This window comes from Saccharomyces cerevisiae, chromosome XVI (assembly GCF_000146045.2).
Source record: "Saccharomyces cerevisiae S288C chromosome XVI, complete sequence".
NCBI classification, from domain to species: Eukaryota; Fungi; Ascomycota; class Saccharomycetes; order Saccharomycetales; family Saccharomycetaceae; genus Saccharomyces; species Saccharomyces cerevisiae.
This window is the reverse complement of record NC_001148.4, coordinates 883,705-901,929: the sequence shown is the minus strand read 5'-3', so window position 1 is coordinate 901,929 and position 18,225 is coordinate 883,705. Positions and strand designations below refer to the sequence as shown.

At 40.1% G+C, this 18,225-nt stretch overlaps 12 protein-coding genes across 12 annotated transcripts; 5 read left to right on the top strand and 7 right to left on the bottom strand.

Annotated features, from left to right (window-relative positions):
- Positions 1 to 371: 371 nt before the first annotated feature.
- On the bottom strand, positions 372 to 1,175 carry DPM1 (dolichyl-phosphate beta-D-mannosyltransferase; the record flags this gene model as incomplete). The annotated part of the gene is made up of 1 exon (NM_001184280.1): positions 372 to 1,175. The coding sequence occupies one exon, from the start codon at positions 1,173 to 1,175 to the stop codon at positions 372 to 374; it is 804 nt and encodes a 267-aa protein (NP_015509.1).
- A 300-nt stretch (positions 1,176 to 1,475) lies between these two features.
- Positions 1,476 to 1,736, bottom strand: SMX3 (mRNA splicing protein SMX3; the record flags this gene model as incomplete). The annotated part of the gene is made up of 1 exon (NM_001184279.1): positions 1,476 to 1,736. One exon carries the CDS (start codon positions 1,734 to 1,736, stop codon positions 1,476 to 1,478), a length of 261 nt encoding a protein of 86 aa, NP_015508.1.
- A 526-nt stretch (positions 1,737 to 2,262) lies between these two features.
- On the top strand, positions 2,263 to 4,569 carry SEC23 (GTPase-activating protein SEC23; the record flags this gene model as incomplete). Its single annotated transcript, NM_001184278.1, has 1 exon — positions 2,263 to 4,569. The coding sequence occupies one exon, from the start codon at positions 2,263 to 2,265 to the stop codon at positions 4,567 to 4,569; it is 2,307 nt and encodes a 768-aa protein (NP_015507.1).
- Positions 4,570 to 4,925: 356 nt separating this feature from the next.
- Positions 4,926 to 5,969, bottom strand: AOS1 (E1 ubiquitin-activating protein AOS1; the record flags this gene model as incomplete). The annotated part of the gene is made up of 1 exon (NM_001184277.1): positions 4,926 to 5,969. The coding sequence occupies one exon, from the start codon at positions 5,967 to 5,969 to the stop codon at positions 4,926 to 4,928; it is 1,044 nt and encodes a 347-aa protein (NP_015506.1).
- A 196-nt stretch (positions 5,970 to 6,165) lies between these two features.
- HDA3 (Hda3p) lies at positions 6,166 to 8,133 on the top strand (the record flags this gene model as incomplete). The annotated part of the gene is made up of 1 exon (NM_001184276.1): positions 6,166 to 8,133. One exon carries the CDS (start codon positions 6,166 to 6,168, stop codon positions 8,131 to 8,133), a length of 1,968 nt encoding a protein of 655 aa, NP_015505.1.
- A 67-nt stretch (positions 8,134 to 8,200) lies between these two features.
- PRP4 (U4/U6-U5 snRNP complex subunit PRP4) lies at positions 8,201 to 9,598 on the bottom strand (the record flags this gene model as incomplete). The annotated part of the gene is made up of 1 exon (NM_001184275.1): positions 8,201 to 9,598. The coding sequence occupies one exon, from the start codon at positions 9,596 to 9,598 to the stop codon at positions 8,201 to 8,203; it is 1,398 nt and encodes a 465-aa protein (NP_015504.1).
- Positions 9,599 to 9,851: 253 nt separating this feature from the next.
- BET2 (Rab geranylgeranyltransferase BET2) lies at positions 9,852 to 10,829 on the top strand (the record flags this gene model as incomplete). The annotated part of the gene is made up of 1 exon (NM_001184273.1): positions 9,852 to 10,829. One exon carries the CDS (start codon positions 9,852 to 9,854, stop codon positions 10,827 to 10,829), a length of 978 nt encoding a protein of 325 aa, NP_015502.1.
- A 57-nt stretch (positions 10,830 to 10,886) lies between these two features.
- Positions 10,887 to 12,956, bottom strand: DPB2 (DNA polymerase epsilon noncatalytic subunit; the record flags this gene model as incomplete). Its single annotated transcript, NM_001184272.1, has 1 exon — positions 10,887 to 12,956. One exon carries the CDS (start codon positions 12,954 to 12,956, stop codon positions 10,887 to 10,889), a length of 2,070 nt encoding a protein of 689 aa, NP_015501.2.
- A 265-nt stretch (positions 12,957 to 13,221) lies between these two features.
- Positions 13,222 to 13,887, top strand: CSA1 (Csa1p; the record flags this gene model as incomplete). The annotated part of the gene is made up of 1 exon (NM_001184271.1): positions 13,222 to 13,887. The coding sequence occupies one exon, from the start codon at positions 13,222 to 13,224 to the stop codon at positions 13,885 to 13,887; it is 666 nt and encodes a 221-aa protein (NP_015500.1).
- A 205-nt stretch (positions 13,888 to 14,092) lies between these two features.
- On the top strand, positions 14,093 to 15,406 carry VPS4 (AAA family ATPase VPS4; the record flags this gene model as incomplete). Its single annotated transcript, NM_001184270.1, has 1 exon — positions 14,093 to 15,406. The coding sequence occupies one exon, from the start codon at positions 14,093 to 14,095 to the stop codon at positions 15,404 to 15,406; it is 1,314 nt and encodes a 437-aa protein (NP_015499.1).
- Positions 15,407 to 15,531: 125 nt separating this feature from the next.
- Positions 15,532 to 16,134, bottom strand: YPR172W (pyridoxal 5'-phosphate synthase; the record flags this gene model as incomplete). Its single annotated transcript, NM_001184269.1, has 1 exon — positions 15,532 to 16,134. The coding sequence occupies one exon, from the start codon at positions 16,132 to 16,134 to the stop codon at positions 15,532 to 15,534; it is 603 nt and encodes a 200-aa protein (NP_015498.1).
- Positions 16,135 to 16,371: 237 nt separating this feature from the next.
- BSP1 (Bsp1p) lies at positions 16,372 to 18,102 on the bottom strand (the record flags this gene model as incomplete). Its single annotated transcript, NM_001184268.1, has 1 exon — positions 16,372 to 18,102. The coding sequence occupies one exon, from the start codon at positions 18,100 to 18,102 to the stop codon at positions 16,372 to 16,374; it is 1,731 nt and encodes a 576-aa protein (NP_015497.1).
- Between the last annotated feature and the right edge of the window lie 123 nt (positions 18,103 to 18,225).

Sequence of the window (18,225 nt, the reverse complement as noted above, 5' to 3'; positions counted from 1 at the left end):
ATATAATCATCAAGAAACCGGGGGGGAAGAAAAGATTAAGGGAGCAAAGTCTCGAGAAGAATTGGCCATTTCAAGGGGTTGCTGCTGTTGTGACAAAAAAGAAAATTGGATATATTTTGGTAGCGCCGCGTGGGAAACAATGCAGTAGGGTTGAAAACCAAGTTCCTGAACCCTATGTGTGGGGGTGGGGCAGAATGAGTTATGGCCTAATCAACCTAATGTTTTTACCCTAGGGCAAATATTACGTTAACAATGATGGCCCGAGTAGAGGATTAGAATAGGGACAGACAATAAAAGGCATATAACTGAAAGGGAGTACTTAAAGAGACATATAAAGAAAGATTTTTTTTTTTCGTTACCATTCACTTCCTTTAAAAGACCAAATGGTATAGCTGGTAGCAAACGTAGAAGAACAGAATGGACCAGAAAGTAATGAAAAGGATAAGGTTATTGGCGCCAAACTTGAAGACGTAGAGCTCCTTAAGTTGTTGCAAGTATTGGATAATGACTTTACCTGACAGTTTGGATTCACCTTCCGTTCTCACGCCGAAAGTGAATGGCACTTCGCCGATCGCCACTCTAGGGTCTCTTGGAAGAGGAAGCTTGGCGAGAAGCTCGAGGGCAATCTTGAAACCTTGCGAGTTGATGTCCCTAGGGTTGCAGTTTTCGAGGTACTTCTTTTGTAGACCGAAGAACCCGCTCATGGGGTCGGAGGCGATGGTCAAAGGTCTGGCCATCATTCTAGCAGTGGAGGAAATGACGCGTCTGTACATAGGCCAGTCCTTGTCAATGCCGACACCTGGGGCATATCTGGTGCCCAGAGTAAAGGCGTGATCGTGCAAAGACTCGAACAACTTGGGCACGGTCTCTGGAGGGTGTTGTAGGTCTGCGTCCATGCATACCAGGTACTGACCCTTGGCCTCGTAGAAACCCTTAAGCACGGCGGAGGATAGACCACGTTCATTTGTCCTGACGATGATGCGGACGTTGTAGCCTTGGTGAGCTAGGGCGTCCACCTCCTCAACGGAGCCATCCTGTGAGTTGTCATCGACAAAGATCAACTCGGTCTTCTTGGCCATTTCAGGGCTCATGCCGGCAAACAATCTGGTTGTTAAGGGTTTGATGTTCAGCTTTTCATGGTAAGCGGGAACGATAACAGAGTATTCGATGCTCATTGTGGGTGCGTGTATGTTTGTGTGTAATTGAAGCGATAGCGTTATTACAATAGCGGTCTATATGAGTTAGGAACACGTAAGAATACTGAAAATTTTTCAAATACTGGAAATCCTTTATTTTTCCACGCTATTTGTCATGCGAGGGAAATCCAGAGGCAGGAATAAGGAAGAAAAATAGAACAATATAAAGCAAGAAAATAAAAAAAAAATACGCGATGCGAGTGCTATAGAATGATATTGTATTACAGTAGAGGGCGTATGTAAATATACTGGTATGTAAGGGAGATGAGCACAGTCGTCTTAGTTCGGCAGCTCCCTGATGTACAGCACGTTATTGCAGCGGATGAATATCTCGCCCAGGGTGCCGTGCGAGACACCCGCAACAAACTCTTCTGCTTCGTTCAGCTGCAGGTTAAAGTAGTTGTCCGTGGACACGAGCGTACCTCTATATTCGGTGCTGTTGAACTTAAGCTTGACGCCTACACGATGGTTGACCAGGCCTTTGAGGAACGGCTTCGGGTTCACCGGCTGCATCGCGCTGATATCACTGCTCTCGCTCATTGTCTTGTTGTGTTGTGACGTAGTGTGTGGTGTGGTATAGTACGCGGTGCTGTGTGTGCTGTGCTGTTTTTGCGTTGCTCATAGAACCGTTGTTTCTTGCTCTTACCATCTCATGTTCATATATGTTGGGGAAAAGAGGTGGAACAAGAAAAGTTACCCGGACGGCAGAGCGGTTGTTTTGCCTGCTTTGCCATAATACAGGATGGGATCACACACCCCCCAAGCCATGCTACAACTTGGAAGAGTGCAATTCAAGTTGGTTGTCCTCAGTAGTTTGAGAGATTGCGCTAATTTTGTTTTATCACCGTTATTTACTGTCAGTTGAGATTTGTCGCTTGCGACGACTAGCCCGCCGCCTCTCGTTTGTTACAAAGGAGGAAAGTTCTAGCAAGAATAAAAGAAAAACACGTTTGAAAAAAGAAAAAAAGATACTTGTTGTGATCTTTCCACGTTCAGCAAGACACACAATTAACTGAAGCCAGTGTTTATCTGTCTGTCGCCTGCCTCCCCTTCCTCTTTTCTAGCCATGGACTTCGAGACTAATGAAGACATCAACGGGGTCCGTTTCACCTGGAACGTGTTTCCCTCTACTAGAAGCGACGCTAACAGCAACGTCGTCCCTGTGGGCTGTTTGTACACACCTTTGAAGGAGTATGACGAATTGAACGTTGCCCCATACAATCCAGTTGTGTGTTCCGGTCCACACTGTAAGTCGATTCTAAATCCTTACTGTGTGATTGATCCGCGCAATTCGTCCTGGAGTTGTCCCATCTGTAACTCCAGGAACCATTTACCTCCACAGTACACCAACTTGTCACAGGAGAATATGCCGCTAGAGTTACAGTCCACCACCATTGAGTACATCACCAATAAGCCCGTTACCGTTCCTCCCATTTTCTTCTTTGTTGTGGATTTGACTTCGGAAACCGAGAACCTCGATTCGCTAAAGGAGTCTATCATCACTTCTTTGTCTCTATTACCTCCCAACGCGCTGATTGGGTTGATCACTTACGGAAACGTTGTTCAATTGCACGATCTGTCCAGCGAAACTATTGACAGGTGCAACGTGTTCAGAGGAGACAGGGAGTACCAGCTCGAAGCGTTGACGGAAATGTTGACCGGCCAAAAGCCTACCGGCCCCGGCGGTGCTGCATCTCATCTACCGAACGCCATGAACAAAGTTACGCCCTTCTCTTTGAATAGGTTCTTCCTGCCCTTGGAACAGGTCGAGTTCAAACTGAATCAATTACTGGAAAATCTGTCTCCAGACCAATGGTCTGTTCCAGCGGGTCATAGGCCATTAAGGGCCACAGGTTCCGCTTTGAACATTGCATCTTTGCTTTTACAGGGCTGCTATAAGAACATCCCAGCAAGAATCATTCTTTTCGCCTCCGGTCCAGGCACCGTGGCCCCAGGTTTGATTGTTAACTCAGAGTTAAAAGATCCCTTAAGATCCCACCACGACATCGATTCTGATCACGCGCAACATTACAAGAAGGCCTGTAAGTTTTACAACCAGATTGCACAAAGAGTTGCCGCCAATGGACACACTGTTGATATTTTTGCCGGTTGTTACGATCAAATCGGTATGTCTGAAATGAAACAGTTGACCGACTCTACTGGAGGTGTGTTGTTGCTAACCGATGCCTTCTCTACCGCGATTTTTAAGCAATCATACTTGAGATTGTTTGCCAAGGATGAAGAAGGGTATTTGAAGATGGCTTTCAATGGTAATATGGCAGTCAAGACAAGTAAAGACTTGAAGGTACAAGGTTTGATTGGGCATGCTTCTGCTGTAAAGAAGACAGACGCTAACAACATCAGTGAATCTGAAATCGGTATAGGTGCAACGTCCACCTGGAAGATGGCTTCCTTATCGCCTTATCACTCGTATGCGATTTTCTTTGAAATTGCAAACACTGCGGCTAATTCTAACCCAATGATGTCTGCCCCTGGTTCAGCAGATAGACCTCATCTAGCATATACTCAATTCATCACTACTTATCAACACTCCTCTGGTACCAACCGTATCAGAGTCACCACGGTCGCAAACCAGCTTTTGCCCTTCGGTACTCCTGCCATTGCAGCTTCTTTCGATCAAGAAGCTGCTGCCGTTTTGATGGCTCGTATTGCTGTTCACAAGGCTGAAACCGATGATGGTGCAGATGTTATTAGATGGTTAGACAGAACTTTGATTAAGCTATGTCAAAAGTACGCCGACTATAATAAAGATGATCCTCAATCTTTCAGGTTGGCTCCAAATTTCTCACTGTATCCTCAATTTACCTATTATTTAAGAAGATCCCAATTCTTAAGTGTCTTTAACAATTCTCCGGATGAAACTGCATTTTATAGACATATTTTCACAAGAGAGGATACGACTAATTCTTTAATCATGATTCAACCAACTCTAACTTCTTTCTCAATGGAGGACGATCCACAACCGGTATTATTAGACTCTATCTCCGTCAAACCCAATACCATTCTATTATTAGATACATTTTTCTTCATCTTAATATACCACGGTGAGCAAATCGCTCAATGGAGAAAAGCCGGTTACCAAGACGATCCACAGTACGCAGATTTCAAAGCTCTTCTTGAAGAGCCAAAATTAGAAGCCGCAGAATTGTTAGTAGATAGGTTCCCGCTACCAAGATTCATTGATACTGAAGCCGGTGGTTCTCAAGCCAGATTCTTGTTATCTAAATTGAATCCTTCCGATAACTATCAAGACATGGCGCGCGGAGGATCTACAATTGTCTTAACAGATGATGTTTCCTTACAAAATTTCATGACTCACTTACAACAAGTAGCCGTCTCTGGTCAGGCATAGGAGCAACGGCTTTCTTTTGTTTTATTTGATCGTTATTAGGCTTTTTGTATAATATAAGGCCTGTTCAGTCCATTGCGCGTGCAAGAATTTTCCTTTGGACCTGAACGAAAAGAGTAGAGGATTTTATATAATATATTCTCCGTCTTTTTTGTACTGCGTGGCCTTTACTACGAATATCTGTATCTAATTTCTTTTCTAACTTTTTTATTACCATTACTACTACTACTATTATTATTATTATTATTATTATTATTATTATTATTATTGTGTATGACTATAATGCTTTACTGCCTCCAATTATGCTTTTTTTATTATTTTTTTTGGCTGAAACTACAGTATAGTAGGTATGTATATATCTAAAACTCAAAAAGTGGCATGTCTAATGTAATACCATCAAAAACAATGAAATTATTTAATGGAGATAGCCTTTTACCTAGAATGTTAATGACATCCTGCGCTACAGCACCCCCTATAATGGCCGCGACAGGAGCAAACTCGATACCTTTCTGTTTGATAAACTGTTGTATGTAATCGTCCTTTACCACTGTTGCTGGTACACCCAGATTTTCACACCATACGGCCGCATCTCTTTTCATTTGTTCAAAGCTTATGGCCTTGCCCTTTTGGTTGAGACCATATTGCAATAAGGACAGGGTTAACGGCAAGATACTAGTGACTCTTTTTAACTGTCTTTGCGTCATTTTTTCCTTTAATGTTGCTGTGCTTAAAACTTCGTTCAGTGGCCTATAGCAGTTCTTGGTCTTGATTCGTTCATATGTTTTTTTTTCATCTTCTTCATCTTTTCTAGTAGTAACTTCTATAATGCTCCTATTGCTTGAAATGGGACCAACGGTGGTAGGTCTTACACTTTGCAATTTTTCATCCTCTGAAATGAATTCAATCAAATCAATAAAAACATAAGCGAACAATCCATTAGAACCAGCAACATATAATGGAATGTTTAGTTTTCGAGTTAATGTGTTAATTTTGATTGCTTCATCAATCTGCATTTCTGTAGCCACGACTAAATCAAACTGCTGAAAGAACTCTTCGTCCTTTTCTTGCAAATCCTGCTTATCAAAGTTCAACTCTATACGGGGGTTCAAGTCTTGAATTCTCTCTTTTGTTGCATCAATCTTCCATTGGCCAACATCTTCAGAGCCTATGAAGAACTGGGATCCTAAATCTTCTTCAGTCACCATGTGTCCATCCAATATGGTTAAATGCCCTATACCACTAAGGACGATACTTTTGGTAATTTCAGAACCAATTGCTCCAAGATTGATCAGCAATACTTTTGCTGATCTCATATTGGCCTGTGCTGTCATTCCCCATAGACGAATCTGTCTATCATACAGTGCAATTTCATCTTCACTTAATTTTTCTACTTTCATATCCATAGTTACTGATTTAATCCACTCAGTTTGTTCTTCTTTTACTTTAATTGATAACTGCAAAAAATAACATTAGTGTTCTAGTATCCATAACACCGCGGTTTTCCAAAGTTTCAATTAAAGACAATAGAGAGAAGAAATACTTTAGACTATAAAAATGATAAAAAGGAAAGTTAGAAGCACAAACTAATTGCCCTTTAGTATGGATTTACTACGCATTTTAGACACGAAACCAATACCTACAATTGTTGATGCTACTACTCTGGGAATCTCAGGAAATACTTCCGGTGATTATTGGCTGCCAACTACAATGTCGCTTTATCAAAAAGAACTCACGGATCAAATAGTATCATTACACTACTCAGATATCTTGAGATACTTCGAAACGTCACACTACAAAGAGGACGTCATTCTCGAATCTATGAAGACCATGTGTTTAAATGGTTCACTGGTAGCAACCCATCCATACCTACTAATAGATCATTATATGCCTAAATCGTTAATAACTCGTGATGTTCCTGCACATTTAGCGGAAAATAGTGGAAAGTTCAGCGTTTTGAGAGATCTCATAAATCTTGTTCAAGAATATGAAACTGAAACGGCCATTGTTTGTAGACCTGGGAGAACAATGGACTTACTGGAAGCCTTACTATTGGGAAATAAGGTGCATATCAAAAGATATGACGGTCATTCTATCAAGTCAAAACAAAAGGCAAATGACTTCTCGTGTACAGTTCATTTGTTTTCTTCTGAAGGAATTAATTTCACAAAATATCCGATAAAATCCAAGGCTCGATTCGACATGCTGATCTGCTTAGATACTACAGTGGATACAAGTCAAAAAGATATTCAATATTTGTTGCAATATAAGAGGGAGAGGAAGGGTTTAGAAAGATATGCTCCAATTGTTAGGCTAGTGGCCATTAATTCAATTGATCATTGTAGGTTATTCTTTGGTAAAAAATTTGACAAGAACAGTAGAGAATACTTGGAGAACGTTACCGCAGCTATGGTAATTTTAAGAGATCGACTGGGCACACTTCCACCTGATTTGAGGCCCATTTATTCACAAAAGCTGCATTATTTAGTAGAATGGTTGGAAAACCCAACAGTACCGTGGCCATTACCAGATATTTACCCTTTAAAACAATATACTTCCATGGATGTAGAAAGGTCTTTGTTAACGGAAGTACATTTCAAAAAGTCAGATGATCAACTAGAGGATGCTTTTTCCAACTGTTCCAAAAAAAGAGGACGCCATGGTGCTAATAAGGCAGCATCTTCAACTGTTGCCGGAATTGAGGATAATATTACTCCAAGTTTTTACTCTACCAAAAGATTAAAGAACGATTATTATACAAATCCTTTAAAACAAGACATGACACAACTAACAGGTATTACTACAGCTGACAACTCCTCGAATGTAAATTACCACTTATCAAGTGGAATCATAACACACAAACTGATTCAATCAATGGGAGAAGTGTATATGGATATTTGCGTTCAGAAACAGGAGCTGGATGATTATTCTTGCCTTGATGATTTGCAAAATGATCATCTGAAATTTTTCTCAAATGAAGATGAGAAAATTATAAAAGAATATGAAACCGTATTGCGAACCAATAATGAAAACTTAAATAGGTCGCATGAACTAGAAGTTGAAAACAATTTGAAGTTTTCCCAAATCGAAACACTGGAAAAAGACATTGAAACTTTAAAGGGAAGTTTGATGGCCCAAGGTGAAACATTATCAAAGTTAAAAGACGCTTTCGTTAAAACAGACAATGTACAAGACGAGATCGAGAAAGAAGAAAGGGTAAGTGTATCAAGGGATACTGAGAAGAAATATATGGAACAAGAAATCAAAAGAGCCGTTGATGCTATAAGGGAAAATGAGGAGGAGACACACAAACTTAATGAGAAACAAAATGGATTAGAAAGTGAGTTGAAATTGAAATTCGAAAAGTCTGAAATCTCTACAAAAGAATTGAATGAGAAAATTGGCTTTTTGAAAAAGGAATTAAAGCTTGAGAATGATCTAAACGAGGAGTTAGTGGGACAGTTATCGAAGACGATGGACAACTTGGAAAACTTAACAATTCCACGAGTTCGTACTCAAAATGGTAACACAAAAAAAAAATCCAGGGCAAAAAAACCAGGAAATGTATAATTAAATAAATAATGCAGTGTTAATAAAACGTTAGTTTCAAAAATACTAAATACATTTCTTTACACAATCAATTCCAGAGCTTGATAGACCTATCCCATCCGCCGCTCACTAAAAAATGAGAATTATTCGAAATATCCAAGCTAATAATTTTATCAGTGTGGCCTGCTAAACTTCCCATTTTTAACCACGTATCACTACTATACACATTGATCAAATTATCATAGCCACAAGAGACAAGTTTCTTTCCGCCGTCTTCCTTTGAAAACCTTACCTGCGTAACGATGTTACGATGCGCCAATATTTGATTTAGTTGGCCTTCATCCCGTTTTCTGATGTCCCAAACATTAATGATTCCATCACCACCACCAGTGGCTACTTGATACCCGTTTGGTGACCAAGCTACGGTGTAAATAGGCTTTGAGTGTCCTGCGAGTGTCATCACCTTACTTCCGGATCTTATATCCCATAGCATTGAAAGCGAGTCCATGCCACCGCTACAAACAAGAGATCCATCGCATTGAAAAGACAGACTAAACACTCCCTTATCATGGCCTTCTTGTAGCAGCAGTTCTTGATGTGTTGACGCATCCCAAAGTCTCCAAGTCATATCATGAGAGGCACTACCTATAAATTTGCCACTAGGGTGGTATTTCACATCAGAAATACGTCTTTCATGTCCCACAAGATCTCCCAATAATCGAAGGCCGCCCTCTTCGTTTGAGTATTGAAAGTTTTTGATGAGCCCGTCTTCTGCGCATGAAATCATTTGATTGTTTGAATCAGGATGCCAATCTATAGCTCCGATTTTCCCTACATGAGAGTCGAGTTTTTGTGTCAATGGCTGCAGTGTTTGAGAATTTAATACCTGAAGATCACCTGCCCAGCTTCCCGTTGCGACAACCATGTCATCGGTAGATAAAGAAACTGCGGAAATAGGCTTCGTAGATACTAATTGAGAGCCAGCAAGCTCTAAATTAGCCATACGCTGTAATTCTGTACGCCGACTGAGTAATTCCTGTCTTGTATTGAACTTTTGATGTCTTTCCATCTCTTTCTGTAGCCTCTTTCGAGATCTTTCAAGTGAATAATTTATCAAAAATCTTCTCGCAAAAATGAGCTCAGATGTTGCTGGAGTGAAGAAGTCCTCATCGTCCTCTTCGTCTACTTCTTCCCCATTTATGTTTTCCATGTTATTAATGTTCTCAAGATCAATTTCATCAACCATTAAAATTTCAGCCAACCGTATTCTTCTTTGTTGTACATCTTCATTCTCCACTACTTCCGGCTTCTTTAAAATTGAAAGCAATCGTCTCACCTCAAGATCTTCTTCTGGTATCTTCTCCAGGACAGCTTGTAATCGTTCATGTGGCAACTGTTTCAGTATATCAGCGGTGCTTTCATTTTGTGTAGCTCCTTTATGTTGCAAATCTACCGGAAGATTTTCAAGTGCAATATATTTACTCATATTCCGTTCAACAAGGTAATAGTACTAGTCATTTCCCTCAGGCTCGTTGCAAAGTTACGATTAGTGATCATGTAACAGCCTTTCCTTTACTAGCTCTCTACGTTTAAACATTTCCGTACTTAATGACTTCGCTTGTAATAGCGATAGTAATACCAGTAGTAAAGACAACAATTTAAGAAACTGTGTATATATATATTTCAGATACCACTACTGTTACTAATGATTCTGTTTTCTCCACTAGAAAATTGTGAACATGTCAGGATCTCTTACGCTACTTAAGGAAAAGCATATACGTTATATTGAATCATTGGATACAAAGAAGCATAATTTTGAATACTGGCTTACCGAGCATCTTCGTTTGAATGGGATATATTGGGGACTTACTGCCTTGTGTGTGCTTGATTCTCCAGAGACATTTGTGAAAGAAGAGGTTATATCATTTGTTCTGAGCTGTTGGGACGACAAATACGGCGCTTTCGCACCATTTCCAAGACATGATGCACATTTATTAACTACATTGTCCGCCGTACAGATCTTGGCCACTTATGATGCTTTGGATGTTCTTGGAAAAGATCGTAAGGTTCGCTTGATTTCCTTCATCCGTGGGAATCAATTGGAAGATGGTTCGTTCCAGGGTGACAGGTTTGGGGAGGTAGATACAAGGTTTGTTTATACAGCCTTGAGTGCACTATCAATTTTGGGTGAATTAACGTCTGAAGTTGTTGACCCTGCTGTAGACTTTGTACTCAAGTGTTATAATTTTGATGGTGGCTTTGGATTATGTCCTAATGCTGAATCCCATGCAGCTCAAGCTTTTACCTGTCTTGGCGCTTTGGCAATTGCTAACAAATTGGATATGCTTAGTGACGACCAACTAGAAGAAATTGGGTGGTGGCTTTGCGAACGACAATTACCAGAAGGTGGACTAAACGGTAGGCCAAGTAAACTGCCCGATGTTTGCTATAGTTGGTGGGTTTTATCTTCATTAGCTATTATTGGTAGACTAGATTGGATAAATTATGAGAAGCTAACTGAGTTTATACTCAAATGTCAAGATGAGAAGAAGGGTGGAATAAGCGACAGGCCTGAAAATGAAGTGGATGTCTTCCATACAGTTTTTGGTGTTGCTGGTTTAAGTTTAATGGGATACGACAATTTAGTCCCCATAGATCCCATATATTGTATGCCGAAATCCGTTACATCAAAATTCAAAAAGTATCCATACAAATAGATGGCAGAGTACCAACACTACCGTGCTTGTTTAAGTGTTCTTATTTTGATGCATTATTTAGATATATATCTCTTCTTGTATAGTTTTCTTTGAGGATGGAACGTACTCCATATACCTAGCACGTCTATTATGAATGAAACTTCCAGGGTTAATTACTTTACAACCGTTGTATGTCAAATCAAATTGTGCAGAAGTAGTGTCGCAAAGAACCATTGTCGATGGTATTGGGCAAAGTGTCAAAGTGTGGTCCAAATCCCATGAAATTGGGCGCAAGGAATCAAGAAATGGCGATAAATGACCCTGGTCTAGTATTGTTTTAACGAGTTTTCTTGTTTCTTGAACCTTTTGTGGTAACTGGTCTGGTTCTTTAACTAATTCATCGATTGGTACAATATCGGTGTCTTTAGACATCATGTTATCGTTTTCAGTATAAACATCTTCGCTCTCGTTGAATGGGAATTCCAAACGGTGTCTTTTGAATCTTCCGGATAAATCGTCCCTGAAAATGACTATTTCTTGGGATAAGTATGCTATTCTAGTTGGATTTGAGCTCCATACAACGTTTTTACAGACCTTGTTGATTTTTTTGGTAAACGCACTAGGAATTGGATCTTGCGGTAATGTCCCACTTGCCCCCAATGACACCATCGACCCCCATAAATCGTTAGGACCTGGAATAAATATCATTGTGGTATTTTCGGTCAAATTGTCAAATCTTGACAGAAGCGTCGCCAAGGCATCGAAATTATTCTTAAATTGAGTGGAACTACTTATATTCCGGCTACTCATTGATGCGAAAACGGGAACTGAAGTGAAAGAACCTTGCCAAATTAATAGGGTCGGTGGGTCATCATTTAATTTTTGCAAAATTTTGCTGAGTGCAGTCATAATTTTCAAATCATCTAGGAACAAATTTGCGCCGAGAATTACAAATTTATGATCTGTTAATTCTTTCTCCAAAAGGTGTAATCTAATCTTCAAATCTTTATCCAAACGAGCAATGAAATTGTTATTAGAAATGCCATGTATTCCTAAGAGATCGAGATTACCTATCGTTTCTAATGTAATTTCTCTTCTCTCACCAGGGGGTAAAGTCATGGAGGTAACATGGAATTTATTTCCTACAGAATAGTATATTCCTTCCACAAGAACCATGCAACCTGGCACGTAGTAATGGCCTTGTGTAGGGATAGTTTGGGAAATGTCAATTTCGACAGATCCAGACGGATCTTCCAGTGACCAATTGCCCTTAAAGTTCTTATTTAAGAGCCCCAATAGTAGAAAGTTTTGAGCATCCCTACCTAGTAGGTTTTTTATTGGGGTGATACTCATACTGCTGGATTGCTGCTGTCGGTTAGTATTGGACAGTTCATTTTGTAAAGACACCATAGATGATAATGGATTAAACATGTCACTGTTTTGGAAGTTTTCATTTCTCATGACTCTGTCGTTCGTGAGGTAATATCTTGTCAAGAACATTTGAACTTTGTCCTCTATATCTGGTAGAAAACCCGCAATGCCTCCTAGCCCATTCTGCTTTTTATTGGGGACGAAAATAAATTGCATTTTGTGCGGATTGTATGAGAATCTTTGTTGCTGAGAAGCATTGATAACTTTGAAGTAGTCCCTCCAGTCCAACGCCTTGGAGCTTTCTGGCTTGAAAGGCTGTTTATATTCATCTCTTTCGGTGGGCTGTCGCATGGGTGAAGATAATGAAACATTTTGTAAGGATGAATCAGCAGCGATCGGCATTTCATCGTCACTGTTGTTCTCATCGTCATCTGTCCGTCCCAAGATATTCTCCTCATGTTGAATAGGGTGTTCATGACTCCATTCGACTTTCTCACGTTCTTTCATCTCCTGTATAACTTCTTTAACCCCGCTCTGGTCGATGAAAAGGCCTCTTTCTTGTTGTTTCCATACTGCAGCAAATTGCTCGAGAAATTTTATTGTAGCAGGCCCTTGTCTCCAGTTAGCACCTATATTAGTGCCAACGAATTCTGCAAGAGCAGACAGTCCATCAGATTTAATTGATAAACCATATTTTCTTGATAAAACTCTATACGCCAGTGGCCTAAGCAGCGGAGGCTGAATTTTAACAGGCAGAACATTCCCAGAGCCAAACATTTCACACATAGACGCTTCTAGTTCCACTTACAAACTTTAAAGGCATAAACAAGTCATCTCAACTTTATTGTAACATGTGTTAAAGATGCCCAGTTGAAATATTTTTCTATTATGTCACGCGAAAAATAACGCGTCACATCACTTTTGTTCCTTTTGTCGTTTTTCTTCTTTTAGATTCCATCTTGAAAAGAGATGAAATGGACAAAGTAACATAATTTAGACCCAACAAAGTAAAAAGAAGGTTGGGTTGGCATTGAAGATCACAATGGGAATTCAGGAAAAGACATTGGGGATACGAAAAGAGCGCAAATTGGTGGTTGTGCCTCGCGAAAGAAATCATGTTAGACACGCTTCACAAAGGACACGTTCTAAAAACTACAAGAATATCTCCAAAAAGAGGGCTCAACAACACGCGTTTGGATTCAATATTGCTAAGACTCTTGCCAAGATCCAAGCGTTTGTATGGGGGTCTCCCGCAGATGAGGAAGAAGAAAGCGTTGTCCCATTGTCTAAAAATTCTCAGGATTGTGTGCCTCTACAATGGCAAGCAAAGTTTGCGCAATTGCGGCAGCAGCTGCACTCTACACAAAAGGAACTACAATTTGTCAAGGAAAAGTGTCATCTGTTGCAGTCGGTGTTGGACGACGCAAACATCGATCAAAGATACCTGGAGTCTCGTCGAGACATGAAAAATATTGAGCGAGACAACCTCAAACCGACAGAAAATTTACCACCTTCGCCAGTAAGAGCAGTAAACCCGTTAGTGACTTCAAGTCCGATTCACATGTCGCCACTCCAGTCGCGCCAACGACCAGTTTCTTCCCTACAGCCCCCAAAGGGCCCCAACTTCTACGCCAAGTATCCTAAGCTTCCTCAAACGAACATTCTCAGAGAATCTCCGACTGAGGATTCGGTTCCGCACGCTGAATAGAAACACAACACGTCATGGTTGTTCTTTCTGTACATCTATTTATTCTTGCTTGATGATATTTATTGTATTGCTTTACGGGTACCCCCGCTGGGTGAAAAAAAAAAAAAAATAAGAACTTCATGATATCGAACGATTTAATCGTGGGTTGAGGACATGGAAGACAAAAATAAAGCAGCATAGAGTGCCTATAGTAGATGGGGTACAAATGAGCACGGGAGATTTTTTAACTAAGGGAATAGAACTGGTTCAAAAGGCCATTGACCTGGACACAGCCACGCAGTATGAGGAGGCGTATACAGCATACTATAACGGATTAGATTATTTGATGTTGGCTTTGAAATACGAGAAAAACCCTAAGTCGAAGGATTTGATAAGAGCGAAGTTTACAGAGTATCTAAACCGTGCAGAGCAGTTGAAAAAGCACTTGGAAAGTGAAGAGGCAAACGCGGCAAAGAAATCTCCTAGCGCTGGTAGTGGTTCCAACGGTGGTAATAAGAAAATCTCTCAGGAAGAGGGTGAGGATAATGGTGGAGAAGACAACAAAAAGCTAAGAGGTGCCTTATCGAGTGCTATTTTGTCTGAGAAGCCCAATGTTAAGTGGGAAGACGTGGCTGGACTGGAAGGAGCCAAAGAGGCCCTTAAAGAAGCCGTTATTTTACCTGTCAAGTTCCCACATTTGTTCAAAGGTAACCGTAAGCCCACTTCGGGAATCTTATTGTACGGACCACCAGGTACAGGTAAATCATATTTGGCAAAAGCAGTGGCCACCGAGGCCAATTCTACCTTTTTCAGTGTTAGTTCCAGTGATTTGGTTTCTAAGTGGATGGGTGAATCTGAAAAACTTGTCAAACAGTTATTTGCGATGGCAAGAGAAAATAAACCTTCTATTATTTTTATAGATGAAGTGGATGCGCTAACAGGTACCAGAGGAGAAGGAGAGAGCGAAGCAAGTAGAAGAATTAAAACAGAATTATTGGTACAAATGAATGGTGTTGGGAATGACTCCCAAGGTGTTTTGGTCCTTGGCGCAACAAATATCCCATGGCAACTGGACAGTGCCATCAGGAGAAGATTTGAAAGAAGAATATATATACCATTACCAGATTTGGCGGCAAGAACCACCATGTTCGAGATTAACGTCGGCGACACTCCATGCGTATTGACCAAGGAAGATTATAGAACTTTAGGTGCAATGACTGAAGGTTATTCCGGGAGTGATATTGCTGTAGTGGTGAAAGATGCGCTAATGCAACCGATAAGAAAAATTCAAAGCGCGACACATTTCAAAGATGTCTCTACGGAGGACGACGAAACAAGAAAACTAACACCATGCTCTCCAGGTGATGATGGCGCCATCGAGATGAGTTGGACGGATATTGAAGCTGATGAATTAAAAGAACCAGATCTCACCATAAAGGATTTCTTAAAGGCTATCAAATCGACGAGACCTACCGTGAATGAGGATGACTTGCTGAAGCAAGAACAGTTCACTAGAGATTTTGGTCAAGAAGGTAACTAGTCAATTGATTAACGTGCTAATGTAGATTTCTTGTGTACATGAAAATAAAAAATAAAAAAAAAAAAAAAACAGAATAATTAAATACAGAATCGTATGCAAAATAGATAAAGAAAAGCAGAGGACAGTTAACTCTTCCCTTTACTTAGAAACATTGTTCTGTTCTCATTATTGGATACCCTAGCATTATCAATTCTAACTTTAACAACGGCGGTGTTCTTTTCAAATATAAAAGCTTTCGCATCAGGATTAGCCTTTAGTATTAAATCTTTATAGTACTTGGATTCTTCACTTTCAGGATTGACAATTTCGGTTTCGCCACCAATAGATGCGCTCATTTGGTTCAATTCGGCTTGATTTAACTCCTGTAACAAATTTAAAAGCTCGCTTTGACGTTGCTCTTCATGAGGAATAGAAGTCGGCGTCGGAGTCCCAGAGATGCTTTCCTTGCCCACTGACAAATTATTCGCGATGATCCAATCGTGAAACAACAGGGCGACCTTAGGGTTCTCCTTGATGTTGTAAAACTTTTGTGTGTCCTGAGGAGAAACAAATATAATGTAGTCATTCTTATTATCTGTTTGACCGAACAGTTTTTCACCTGGCACATAGATATAGTTCATCAATGCCACTGAAGGGATGCAGTCTTTAGAACAGGTGGCCACGTGAACATATTTGGAGTTTTTGATCAGGTTCAGTAGATGCGCTGGTAATGTACTAGTCCAAGCCATAATTGAGATGTTTCAGGGTTTGAATAGCCTGTAATTTTACTGCTATTTTCTAATAAGGGAGGAAAAGTGTAGCAAAAAGATCGATGATTTATATTCCTTCAGGTTCATAAGGGGAGCAAATGTCAAAGCGCAAACGTGGGAAGTGACGATAATACATGTATCCCATTAAATTATCATATTATTGTTACATCATATGTACGTACATACATGTGTAAAATACGGAGGTCTACTCTGTAGTTACACGCGTGTTGGAAGTTTTCTTCTGGGACCACGAGTCCTATTTTTATTCGGGTGAACTAATGGTTTAGTTTCCTTCACTGTTTCATCTCTAGAAGTAGTATACTTGTCAGAAGTTGCAATATTAGTGTTAACACCGCTAAGTTCTGGTAGAGTATTAGATGCTCTTAAGTTTCTAGAGGCAATTATTGCGTCTAATTTTGCGTTTATGCTCAGTTCGTTTGAGGACTCTAAAACAGGCTCGGTTTTAGATTTTTTCATCAATTCGACTTTTCGCAATGCCTCTGGCAAAGAAATTTTACGTTGTGGCGCCGTTGGTGGCCGTTTCTTCAGGTTATTCCGCAATGATAGAGCTTCAATTTCGTCATTTAACTTGTTAATATCATCACCATTTTTGAGTGTAGTATTTTTCGAATTATTTGTTAGAAATGATTTTTTCTGAGGGATTGCAGGCTTCTGCTGTTTGGTTTTCTTCAGATTTTGTATACCTTTTATTGCTTCTGGAATACTGTCCTCCTCTTCTTTTTTAATGTTACGGTTGCTGGATCGTAACTTGGGCAAATCGATTGAGTTTTCGAAGTTCTGCTTTGTTGGAGAAGTTTCTACGGGACGTAGCTCAGGTAATACTATATTCAACTCCACTTTCTTTGGCGGTATGCTTGGTTTGGTCTTATGGGCGGCCAAATTTGCATTCCGTAGCTTTTGAGGTTTTTCAGGCAAAGAAGGCTTGGAAGTTGTCGTGAGATTCGAGTTTAGCATAGACTTGATAAAACTTTCAGATCTTGGAATTCTTTTCGCAGGTGGAGAAGGAGGGGTTGGTTTAGGTTTATTTTTCATTGTAGGAGATAAGGTGGTTGGTTTTAGTTGTATGGAATCCAAGTAATCGATATGAGAACTTTTTACAGTTGTTTTGGGAGTTTCCATTTCCGAATTATAACTCTTCGCCTTTGTCAATTTGTTATCTTCCAAAGAACTTAAAAAGCTCGCCGGTTTTGTAGAGCGTGAGACAGGTGGAGCAGGCTTAACGCGCTCAGGTACCACAGCATCCGGTTTTATTGACCTTGATGACGGACTTTCTGTAACTTCTGCTTTGTTAGGCCTTGTTGGAAGAAGCGGTTTCTCTTCATTCCCATCTGTGATTTTGATATGATCACGCCTTGTGGGCAAAGGCGGTGGTGATGAAGAAGAGGAGGAGGAGGGTATATCGGCTCTTCCTGGTAATTCAAAATCATATTGGATGGTGATTATTTCCTTCTCTCTCGGTCTGGGTCGACCCCGACTGGGCATACGAGGACCTTTTTCAAAGGAAGGCAAATTTTTGTCAGCATTGGAATCATTATATGTTTGAGAGGCTTTCAATTTCTGCAATAATAAATAATCTTCTTCAGAAATTAAAAATTTTTTTTCTTTTTGAGAGGCACTTCCCTCCAAATCCGGCCTTGGCGTTATTCGTTCGAGATTCAGCTCACTTAATGAGTAATGAGTCTTCTTTGGAGAAAACGTCATTTCATAATTGTACGCAGATCGGTAGGCCAAATTGTCGCAACCTTCCACATTTTTCCCTGTCATCATATCAGCCCTTCTGTATTCCCCAGAGTTGTGACTTCTAACTGGTGAAAGCGCTTCCCCCGCTGGTTTTGAACTAGGAATATTACTGTATCTCTTAGAGTTCAAATCCTCCACTTTCGATAGAAAGTTCACCAATTCAGGGTCACGCTCATATTTTGTCATACTTCCGAAACTTCGAAAAGCTAGGAAAAGCTGGTTACTGTGACTTTTATTGATTAGAATTCATATATAAATGTATATATTTATACTATATATTCTTTCATAATATTTCACTCAATTCGCTAT